Source organism: Nylanderia fulva, unplaced genomic scaffold (genome assembly GCF_048542155.1).
Source record: "Nylanderia fulva isolate GAGA-0341 unplaced genomic scaffold, ASM4854215v1 Scaffold145, whole genome shotgun sequence".
NCBI lineage: Eukaryota > Metazoa > Arthropoda > Insecta > Hymenoptera > Formicidae > Nylanderia > Nylanderia fulva.
The window spans coordinates 141,092-153,493 of NW_028189677.1; the positions used below are offsets into that span (position 1 = coordinate 141,092).

General features: G+C 27.3%; 2 protein-coding genes across 2 annotated transcripts; both read right to left on the reverse strand.

Annotated features, from left to right (window-relative positions):
* Positions 1-1,441: 1,441 nt before the first annotated feature.
* Positions 1,442-6,964, reverse strand: LOC114935402 (uncharacterized). Its single transcript, XM_085480359.1, has 8 exons — positions 6,958-6,964; positions 6,499-6,776; positions 5,678-6,044; positions 4,508-5,101; positions 4,308-4,427; positions 2,974-3,230; positions 2,517-2,712; positions 1,442-2,043 (listed from the first exon to the last, which is right to left on the reverse strand). Exons 1-8 carry the CDS (start codon positions 6,962-6,964, stop codon positions 1,442-1,444), a joined length of 2,421 nt encoding a protein of 806 aa, XP_085336485.1.
* Positions 6,965-8,925: 1,961 nt separating this feature from the next.
* On the reverse strand, positions 8,926-12,289 carry LOC114935396 (serine protease inhibitor 88Ea-like). Its single transcript, XM_029308245.2, has 4 exons — positions 12,170-12,289; positions 11,127-11,383; positions 10,559-10,880; positions 8,926-10,215 (listed from the first exon to the last, which is right to left on the reverse strand). The coding sequence occupies exons 1-4, from the start codon at positions 12,195-12,197 to the stop codon at positions 9,638-9,640; spliced, it is 1,185 nt and encodes a 394-aa protein (XP_029164078.2). The 5' UTR covers positions 12,198-12,289; the 3' UTR covers positions 8,926-9,637.
* Between the last annotated feature and the right edge of the window lie 113 nt (positions 12,290-12,402).

The window sequence follows — 12,402 nt, forward strand, 5'->3', positions numbered from 1 at the left end:
GTAAAGTCCGTGATATATATTATATGGACTAAAAACAAAATCTTCCTTTGGCTTGATCGACATATATTTATGAAGACTTGTCACCGCGAACTTGAACATCGCCTTTGATATTACTATATCTGGCAAATAAAAAAAAAATATAAAAAAAAATCAAGAGAAATTGATAGAAGGAATACGTTAAAATTAACAATAATGATTAAATTACACATGTTGAAATTAATAAATAAGTTATAACAATTTACACAAAATTTGTAATTAAATAAATGAGAATACAGAGTACGTAACGTCTTCAAATCTTTTCGTCACTTTTTTGCATGTCTATAAACAGAAATTTTTAACATCTAAAAAATTTAACATTAAATTTGTAATACGATATAATAAAAAGTATGCGTACATAGAATGATAATCAAAAAAGAGTTAGTTTCGAAAGGTAAATGTATTCTTACATATCTTATGTTTACTAATATGTCCATAATTAAACTATACAAATTATATTAATTAACAAACTCGTTGAAAAGTATGTTGATTTTATTTCCAGAAATGAAAATATACACAAAATTCGAAATTGGTCAATAATTATAATTATTGACATTTATAAACATCCGACATTTATTCAAATATAAATTTAATCATCTGCGTAGTGAAAAAGTTGTACCTTAATATTGAACTTATTACGTGTATATTGTGTAATTTTGAAACCATTCGCTAAAATACGTTATTAATACCGACGTATTTAGAAATGTGTAATGTTCGCAATAATACTCAAATAAAAAAAATCGCGAGATTTGCTATATGTATATATGTTAACATTATCATATCAAGGGCACTTTATGAAAATCAACTCGTATCGTAATCAACGGAGTTATAAATTTGCGAGCATTCTCATATCTTTAAATCCCGTTTTAAATTCACAAACTAATTTTTTAATTACTTATGACATTGTATTGCCGATTATCTAATAAAATAAGAAAAAAGTATAAAATTGCCAATATGGTGCAGCTTAGAACAAAGTAATAATAAATTTTTATTATTTTAATTTCAGACAAAATTTGTATGTATATGAAATTACTCGTCAAATTGCAATTTTGACAAGAAAAAATTTCTCAAAAGCGATCTTCACAGTCCACATGTTTAAATAAAATAAATGTATTTACGAAAATTTAATAACAATCGCCTAAGAATTTTCATATAATATTCGCTGTAATGTTTTTCCAACAAAAAATTCTTCAAAATCAATATACTCACCTATATCAAATTTAAGATCAGAAAAAGTCAGATTTGGTGCATTAGTCAATCCACTTGTTGATTGAGAGACGATTTGATTTTGACCTTTGAAATTATGTATTTTTGAAAGCTTCGAAACTGGCATCCCTTAAATTTGTTATCATAAATATAAAGACTTTTAAATAAACTCTTAGAACGAGCAAATCATTTGATGAATTTAATTTGTACCTGTCAATTTCGTTTGAGAAACGTGCTTGTCGAATTCATTAAAAACGCCGACATAAAGAATATCTGCGTTCATTTTGTCGTAAATAAACCAAAGAAATGGATACTTGATATGCATGTCGGTTATAATATCGTTCGAACATGGTTCCTGTCCGCTGATCACGGTTACTGCAGCCGCCTTGACGTCCTCCTGCGTGACCTTGACACGAGCACGATGCACGGCATTGCCGAAGTGCGCGCTTCGATCGTCTTCCACGAAGATGTGGTCTAAAGGAATCGCGTCGGGCGTCAATAATTGCTCGACGCCTAATTCCCGCAACAAAGCACGCATATCTAGATACTTTTCGATTTCGAAGGTCGGCGGAATAACGAAAGACAGTGATTTATCTGTTTCTGCACAAGACAGTAACTTTCGAAGTATATCCATTCCCTCGCTTGTTGACAATCTTTCAATCAAGCTGGAAAGGCCAGTGCTCATATCTGTTTTAATCGTGTTGTTTGTGCTTGTTGAAGAAGGTATCAGCATATACAGCGACGTAAAATGTTTTTTGATGATTAACTCCTTTACGTCCACCTGCAATTCATCACTGAAAACTAAAAAAAACATCCATATGATGATTTACATTTCAAAGAATTAGAAATTATTTGAGTAAACATATAGCATGCCTTAATTATAAAAATGTGTAAATAAAATAAGTGACAATATAACGCGAAAAATAAATTTATTTATTTTTAACATATAATCAAACACTTATATTAACAATATTTATACGATCAAAAATTAATGCATAATTTTTAATTGGACCTTTTATCAAGAAATAAGTAATAAGTTAATGAATTATGCTTTGTTCAAGATTAATTTTTATAATTTACTACATTTTCTAAAATTTACCAACATGTAAAAAGCTATGTAAAATAGTGCAAAAAATATATATGCTTACATGTTTTAAAATTCAGATAAGAAGAAGTCGATTGAGAGACAATTAGATTTCGACCATGGAAATTAAATACGTTTGCCAAAAAAATATTCATATCTTCTGTTTTTACTTTTAAGTTCACCGATTTACGAAAAAAATTCTTTAGCAGAGATTGCAGAGATTCATTGAGCTCTCTATCTGTATTCTGGATATTATTATTTCTTATAGATCGAAATCCTTCATTGTACAGTCGTCTCATTGTTTTGATGTTTCTGCGAAGTTTTTTGTTTAAAAATATACATTGATTTTGAATTACGTAATGGTAAGGCATATAAAAAGTAGAATCCTAGAACATTAAAGGAAATGTTTAAAAGATCCCTATTCATTCTTAAATCTAGGATTTATATCACTTTCTCAAAATGTTTGTTTCACATGTTTATTCACATAAAATCTGAATCTTCATATCATATTTTATAATTGCATTAATTTACTTTATTTAAATTAGTCTACATAGAACAAAATCACAATTTAATATTTCGACATTTTTTATTATAATATAATATTTTTGACTAATATTATTATTAAAATGGGCCTCAAAATTATTTACCTTATAGCGTGCAGATTGTTGTCCGGGGTATTTATCAAAATTAATTATTTTCAGCAACTCATACTTCGAAACATTTGGTAAATAAAGAATATCTCTTAAACGCTGTTCCATATCACCACTTAAAATCATATAAGCAGAGTAAAGTCCGTGATATATATTATATGGACTAAAAACAAAATCTTCCTTTGGCTTGATCGACGCATATTTATGCAGACTTGTCACCGCGAACTTGAACATCGCCTCCGATATTACAGAATCTGGCAAATAAAAAAGAATATACAGAAAGACCAAGTAAAATTGATAAATGGGATATGTTAGAATTAACAATGATAATTAAATTACAAATGTTGAAATTAATAAATAAGGTATAAAAATTTACAAAATTTGTAATTAAATAAATGAACATGCAATGTACGTAACGTCTTCGAATCTATTCGTCATTTTTTTGCATGTCTATAAACATAAATTTTTAACATCTAAAAAATTTAACACTAAACTCGAAATACGATAAAATAAAATGTATGCGTACATAGAATGATAATCGAAAAAAAATTGTTTCGAGGGGTAAGAGTATTCTTACATATCTTATGTTTACTAATATGTCCATAATCAAACTATACAAATTATATTAATTAACAAATTTGTTGAAAAGTATGTTGATTATATTTCCTGAAATTGACATTTATAAACATCCGACATTTATTCAAATATAAATTTAATTATCTACGTAGTAAAAAAATTATACCTTAATATTGAACTTATTACGTGTATATTGTGTAATTTTGAAACGATTTGCTAAAATACGTTATTAATACCGACGTATTTAGAAATGTGAAATGTACGCAATTCTACTCAAATAAAAATAATCTCGAGATTTGCTATATGTATAATTGTTATCATTAACATATCAAGGGCACTTTATGAAAATCAACTCGTATCGTAATCACCAGAGTTATAAATTTGCGAGCATTCTCATATTTTTAAATCCCGTTTTAAATTCACAAACTAATTAATTAATTACTTATGACATTGTATTGCCGATTATCTAACAAAATACGAAAAAAGTATAAAATTGCCAATATGGTGCAGCTTAGAACAAAATAATAATAAATTTTTATTATTTTAATTTCAGACAAAATTTGTATGTATATGAAATTACTCGTCAAATTGCAAATTTGACGGGAAAAAATTCTTCAAAAGCGATTTCACAGTCCACATGTTTAAATAAAATAAATGTAATTACGAAAATTTAATAACAATCGCCTAAGAATTTTCATATAATATTCGCTGTAAAGTTTTTCCAACAAAAAATTCTTCGAAATCAATATACTTACATATATCAAATTTTAGATCAGAAAAAAACAGACTTGGTGCATTAGTCAATCCACTTGTTGATTGAGAAACGATTTGATGTCGACCTTTGAAAGTAGCTTCGACCTTTGAAACTGGCTTCCCTTAAATTTGTTATCATAATGATGAAGACTTTAAATAAACTCTTAGAACGAGCAAATCATGTGATGGATTCAATTTGTACCTGTCAATTTTGTTTGAGAAACGTGCTTATTGACTTTATTAAAAACGCCGATATAAAGAATATCTGCGTTCATTTTGTCGTAAATAAACCAAAGAAATGGATAATTGGTATCCACGCCGGTTATAATGTCGTTCGAACAGGGTTTCTGTCCGCTAATCACGGTTACTGCAATCGCCTCGACGTCCTCTTGCGTGACCTTGACACGAGCACGGTGCACGGCATTGCCGAAGTGCACGAATTGATTGTCTTCCGCGAAGGTGTTGTCCAAAAGAATCGCGTCGGACGTCATTAACTGTTCGACGCCTAGTTCTCGCAACAGAACTTGCATATCTAAATTTTTTTCAATTTTAAAGGTCGGCCAAGTAGCGGAAGATAGTGATCCACGTGTTTCTACACAAAACAGCAATTTCCGAAGTATACGCATTCCTTCGCTGGTTGACAATCTTTCAATCAAGCTGGAAAGGTTAGTGCTGCTCGTATCAGTTTTAACTCTCTCGTTTGTGATTGATGAAAAAGGTGTCAATATATACAGCGACGTGAAATGTTCTTTGATGATTAACTCTTTTACGTTTATCTGTAATTCATCACTGGAAACTAAAAGAAACATCCATATATTATTATACATTTTCTAGAATTAGAAATTAATTGCGTAAACATATATTATGACTTAATTATGAAAAAATTAAAATAAAATAAATCGCAATAAAGCACGATAAATTAATTAATTTTATAATATATTCAAACACGTATGAACAACGTTTATACGAGTACTTAAAAATAATACATAATTTTTAATTGCGCTTTTTCATTGATATTCGTATACCAACAATATATCTTATTTGATATATTAAGCTGCGACAAATTCGTCATAATGGCTGCCGAGCACCCAACATTATAAATGTATATTCTCGTCATATTTTAAAAACTTATATAATCATTACGAAAGCTCTTTCTAATGTTTAAAAAAACTTCTGTTTGTGACGGTGGAAAAATGGTGACTCTTTTTTACATTTAATATTGTTTTGTCATCATTTTATTGATAAAATAAATGAAGCAGTGTTTTTTACGAAATAAATTAAATAGACGAATTATGATTGAATTAAATTTAATTTAATTTAAAAAATTTAATTAAAATTTGTGTAAGATTGTGTGAAAAATATATATGCTTACACGTTTTAAAACTTAGATCAGAAGACGTATTCGATAGTAATCGGGCGAAATCGAGACTTATCTCATTACTTGTCGGTTGTGGGTTTAATCGATATTGACCGTGGAAATTATGTACATTCATCAAAATAATGTCCACACTTTCTCTTTTTATTTCTAATTTCAACGGTTTATGATTGTAATCCTTTGTCAGTTTGTTTAAAATTTGATTGATTTTTCTATTTATATCTTGAATATCATTGCTCTCATTAGATGTGAATCCACGATTGTACAGTTTTCTTATTATTTCGATGTTTCTACGAAGTGTTGTGTTTAAAAAAATACATTTATTGTCAATCGCGTACAGTTTAGGCTGATTAGAGGCAGTTTCCTAGAACATTAAAAGAAATTTTTAAAAAATCTCTATGCATTCTTTACTAAAAAAATTATATCATTTCTTTAAAATGTTTGTTTCGCACGTTCATTCACATAAGAATTAAATTTTCATATATTTTAAAATCGCATCAAGTTACTTTGTTTAAATTAATTTACATAAAAAATAGTGAAAATTAAAATTTCGATAAGCAAGGTCTTTATATTAAAAAATCGTCTATTTTAAGAATGCTCAATGATATATGTGTTTTACCAAAGATTCGAAACCGTATTTCGTTTGGATGTTTTTCTATTATAGCTTTTTCTGCTCAATATATTTTTTGGAGTTGCCAAGTTTATATTTAATTACTATCATTACATGTTATGTAATACAACGCAGACTTAAAATTTAATTTGTTTTATTAATATATCTATTATTTAATATTATTAAAAGGAGCGTCAAAACTATTTACCTCATCCTGTGCGGGCTGTTTTGTAGAGTATTTATGATGTATTGCAGAGTATTTATCAAATTTAATGATTCTCATCAACTCATACTTCGAGACATTCGGTAAATAAAGAATGTTCTTTAAACGCTGTTCAATATCACCACTGGAGATAAGGTAAGCCGAGAAAAGTTCCTGATATATGCTGTACGGACTAAAAACAAAATCTTCCTGTGACTTGATTGTCGCATATTTATGCAGACTTGTCAGGGCGAACTGGAAAATCGCATCCGATATAGCAGAATCTGGCAAATAGATATGAAGAAAAACCAAGAGAAATTAACGAAAGGAATATGTTAGAAATAAAAATTCTGAATAATTTACAAATGTTAAAATTAATATATATGTTATAGAAATTTACGAAATGTGTAATTAAATAAATGAAAATACAGAGCATACAAGGTCTTCAAATTTTTCGACACTTACTTTGCATGTTTATAAGTAGAAATTTTTAACATCTAAATAATTTAATTCTTAATATGAAGGACGAGAAAATAAAAAGTATATGTACATATAATGATAATCGAAAAAAGAAATAGTTTGGTGGAGTAAATGTATTTTTACATATCTAATGTTTACTAACATGTCCATAGCCAAATTTTGCAAAATATATAACAATCTTTTTGAAGAGTATGTTGATTATATTTTCATAAATTAAAATATACACACAATTCAAAATTGGTTAGTAATTAATGATATCTAAGCATTTAACATTTAATCAAAAATAAATTAGATTATCTGCGAAGTAAAAATTGTATCTTAACAATGAACCTATTATACGTAAATTGTGAAACTGCGAAACTATTTGCTAAAATTTAATATTAATACCGACAGATTTCGAAATATATAATGTGCGCAATTCTACTTGTTTCAAAAAATCGCGAAATTTGCAATATAATAATACTCATTGCATCGAAATATAAATTTTAAATTACTCAATAATAATTTTTTAAAAACAACAATATTATCACAAAAAAAGTGTATTAACACTGTATATATTAATTATTTGTTTGTGAAAACGGAAATCAAAATTGTTTTATATTATAAAAGATATTTATTCTTACTAATAAGAGTTTTCTCAACTTTCTGCTCCATTTTAGGCTATACTGTGAAAAAATCCTGGCGAACTTGCTTTGACTTTTGTCTCAATATCATGTAGCCGCAGATTATATATATGGTATATATGGTATATGTATTTATATTATGTCGCGCACGCGTAAATTGTCTTTGGATGTATTTAAGAAATCTAATCGTTTTTGACTATTCAAAATCATTACATGTACATACGAATACAAATAACACACTCACCTGTGGAAATAAATACACATAACTAAAATATTAAACGCAAAAAAACGCACGTGCTTAGTTAGGTTTATTTTTATAATTTTTTATAATTTCTTTGTCGTCTGTATTTATATAAAATATTAAATCATATTACTTGATATAATGTCAAAAATGTAAATTATTTATAATTTTATTAGTATTTGTTATCTTTTACGTCGTAATACAATTATAAATATCTAAAAAAATATATAGCACCTATATATACATATATAATATATGTTAAATAAGAAAGAAGTCAAAAATTAATTGAATCTGAATAATGTTGCAGCGCAGAAAAAGAGAATATAGATACAATTTAATATAACAGTTGCAACATATTATCGATGATATAAAGTATAGTTCTAAAATTTACAGCAACGTTATATAATAAAATGAAAATAATAAGTTGAAAGTATTATATATTTAAAAATAATGAGAATACTATTAACATTTTCTCCTATTTTATGATATCACATTTAATATTTTTGCAATTTTGTATAACACATATTTAAGATATATTCTATAATATATATTTAATTCCATTGTTGCTTTCACAAAATTTGTAAGAATTAATTCAAAGATTAACATTTATGATAAAATTTGAAAGAAGTAATTCGATGATTTGCATTTCTATTATAATTTTATACATAAATGTATACGCGTATATACGTATATATTCATATAAATATATGTATTAATATTTATATACAAATGTATACATATATTTGAATGTGTTATTTTATCGGTTTCCAAAATTTTAACATAAATTAATCTTAGAATATATCAGGTAGATATAATGCGAATTAACTAAAATTGACATAAAATTTCTTTAAACTTTAAAAACCTTATACATAAATGTATACGCGTATATACGTTTATACATATATCATATAAATATATGCATTAGTATTTACATACATATGTATACATATATTTGATTGTGTTATTTTATCGGTTTAACATAAATTAATCATAGAATATATCGAGCTGATATAATGCAAAGTACCTGAAATCGACAAATAAATTGACTTAAAAATTATAAACTAAAATATGTACATTTTCCATCAACTACATATTTGTTACCAATCACCATTTCAAAAAATAAATCCGATTTGTGTACTTCTAAATTTAAGAGAAGCTAAAAAAGATATTATTTGACAATTTTTTTAGTAAAACAGCATAGCGGATCATTGCAAAATTTTTAGCAATTATTAATTATTTACATATATATGTTCTGCAATGAATGGTCTGTAAAGGGCGCTTTATAAAAATCAACTCGTATCTTAATCACCAGTTGTAAATTTGCGAGCATTTTCATATATCTAAATTGGTTTTAAATTAAAACATCAATTTTTTTATTATTTATCATATTGCATTGCTGACTAACAAATAAAATAAGAAAATAGTATAAATTTAACAATATGGTGCAGGTTTAGACTGAAATAATAATACATTTTTAGTATTTAATTTCAGACAAATTTAGATGTATATGAAATTACTTGTCAATTTGCAATTTCCACGGCAAGAAGATTCCTCATGGGCGATCTTCACAGTCTACATTTTTAAATAAATAAAATGTTTATACGAAAATTTAATAACAATTGCCTAAATATTTCCAAATAATACGCTGTAAAGTTTTTCCAATAAAAAATTCTCAAAAATCATATTTTTTAAAGCTTCAAAACTGGCTTCCCTTAAATTTGTTATCATAATTATGAAGACTTTCCAATAAACTCCTAGAATGAGCAGTTCGTTTGATAAAATTTGTATCTGTCAACCCAATTCAAGAAACGGGCTTGTCAACTTTATTAAAGACGCCGATATAGAGAATATCTGCGTTCATTTTATCGTAAATTAACCAAAGAAATGGATAATTGGTATTCACGTCGGTTATAATGTCGTTCGAACAGGATTCTTGTCCGCTGATCACGGTTACTGCAGACGCCTTGACGTCCTCTTGCGTGACCTTGACACGAGCACGGTGCACGGCATTACCGAAGTGCGCGCTTTGATCGTCTTCCACGAAAATGTGGTCTAAAGGAATCGCGTCGGGCGTCAATAATTGCTCGACGTTTAGTTCCCGCAACAGAGCACGCATATCCAGATACTTTTCGATTTCGAAAATCGGCGGAATATCGAAAGACAGTGATTTATCTGTTTCTGCACAAGACAGTAACTTCTGAAGTATATCCATTCCCTCGCTTGTTGACAATCTTTCAATCAAGCTGGAAAGGCCAGTGCTCATATCTGTTTTAATCGTGTTGTTTGTGCTTGTTGAAGTAGGTTTCAATATATACAGCGACGTAAAATGTTCCTTGATTATTAACTCCTTTACGTCCACCTGCAATTCATCACTGGAAACTAAAAAGAACATCTATATGTTATTTTACATTTCAAAGAAGTAGAAATTATTTGAGTAAACATATAACATGCCTTAATTATAAGAAAGTGTAAATAAAATAAGTGGCAATATAACGCGATAAATAAATTAATTTATTTTTAACATATTCAAACACTTATTAACAATATTTATACGACTTAAAATCAATGCATAATTTTTAATTGGGCCTTTTATCAAGAAATAAATAATAAATTGATGAATTACGCTTTGTTTAAGATTAATTTTTATAATTTACTAAATTTTCTAAAATTTACCAACATGTAGAAAGCTATGTAAAATAGTGCAAAAAATATATATGCTCACATGTTTTAAAATTCAGATGAAAAGAAGACGATTGAAAGACGATTAGATTTCGACCATGGAAATGAAATACGTTTGCCAAAAAAATATCCATATCTTCTGTTTTTACTTTTAAGTTCACCAATTTACGAAAAAAATTCTCTAGCAGAGGTTGCAGAGATTCATTGAGCTCTCTATTTGTATCCTGGATATTATTATTGCTTTTAGATCGAAATCCAGCATTGTACAGTAATCTCATTGTTTCGATGTCTCCACGAAGTTTTTTGTTTAAAAAAGTACATTGATTTTGAATTACGTAATGGTAAGGCATATAAAAGGTAGAAACCTAGAACATTAAAAGAAACGTTTAAAAGATCCCTATTCATTCTTAAATCTAGGATTTATATCACTTTCTTAAAATGTTTGTTTCACATGATATTTACATAAACTGAATCTTCATTCTAAAATTGCATTAATTTACTTCATTCAAATTAGTCTACATAGAAAAGAGTCACAATTTAATATTTCTACATTTTTTATTATAATATTTTTGACTAATATTATTATAGAAATAGGCGTCAAAACTATTTACTTTATAACGTGCAGGCCGTTTTCCGGGGTATTTATTAAAAATAATAATTTTCAGCAACTCATACTTCGAAACATTCGGTAAATAAAGAATATCTCTTAAACGCTGTTCCATTTCACCACTTGAAATCATATAAGCAGAGTAAAGTCCTTGATATATATTATATGGACTAAAAACAAAATCTTCCTTTGGCTTGATCGTCGCATATTTATGCAGACTTGTCAAAGCGAACTGGAAAATCGCTTTTGATATTACAGAATCTGGCAAATAAAAAAGAATATAAAAAAAGACCAAAAGAAATTAATAAAAGGGATATATTATAAGAATCAATGATAAATAAATTACAAATGTTGAAAATAATAAATGAATTATAGCAATTTACAAAATTTGTAATTAAATAAATGAAAATACAGAGTATATAACGTCTTCAAATTTTTTCGCCACTTATTTTGCATGTCTATAAACAGAAATTTTTAACACTTGAAAAATTTAACACTAAATTCGAAGCACAATAATATAAAAAAGTATACGTATATAAAATAATAATCAAAAGAGAAATAGTTTCGCAGGGTAAATGTATTTTTACATATCTTATGTTTACTAACATGTCCATAGTCAAACTTAGCAAATTATACTCGTATAACGAACTCCTTGAAGAGTATGTTAATTATATTTCCAGAAATTAAAATATACACAAATTTCGAAATTGGTCAATAATTATTGATATCTATAAACATCTGACATTTATTCAAATATAAATTTAATCATCTGCGTAGTGAAAATGTTGTACCTTAATATTAAACTTATTACGTGTATATTGTTAAATTCTGAAACGATTCGCTAAAATACATTATTACCGATCGATCTAGAAATGTGTAATGTACGCGATTCTACTTAAATCAGAAAATCGCAAGATTTGCTGTATGTATTATAGTCATCATTGCATCGTATAATATCAAATTACTCAATAATAATTTGTAAAAAATAATAATAATATCACGAAGGAAGTATTAGCACTGTATATATTAATTATTTTTTTGACTTACTAACTAATTCCCCAGTTTCTTGTTTCATTTTAAGCTATACTGTAGCAAAACTGTGGCGAACTTGCTTTGTCTGTTTGTGCTTCAATATCATATGTAGCCACAGCTTTTATATATTTATATTATGTCGCGCACGCGTACTAAAAAGTCTAATTGTTTTTAGCTATTTAGAATTATTACATATACACACGAATACAAACACATTCCTTTGTGTAAATAAGAACACAAAATCAAAA

What these genes read in the sequence shown, in the direction of transcription:
- LOC114935402 (XM_085480359.1), bottom strand. An exon ending in AACAGCCCGCACAGGATGAG is followed by an intron (nt 6,045 to 6,498) that starts GTAAATAGTTTT and finishes TTAATGTTCTAG; the next exon opens with GAAACTGCCTCTAATCAGCC. An exon ending in TGATCTAAAATTTGATATAT is followed by an intron (nt 3,231 to 4,307) that starts GTAAGTATATTG and finishes TTTATTTGCCAG; the next exon opens with ATTCTGTAATATCGGAGGCG.
- LOC114935396 (XM_029308245.2), bottom strand. Translation starts at nt 12,197, where the DNA reads ATGAAACAAGAAACTGGGGAATTAGTTA. An exon ending in AACGGCCTGCACGTTATAAA is followed by an intron (nt 10,881 to 11,126) that starts GTAAATAGTTTT and finishes TTAATGTTCTAG; the next exon opens with GTTTCTACCTTTTATATGCC. An exon ending in TCATCTGAATTTTAAAACAT is followed by an intron (nt 10,216 to 10,558) that starts GTGAGCATATAT and finishes TGTTCTTTTTAG; the next exon opens with TTTCCAGTGATGAATTGCAG.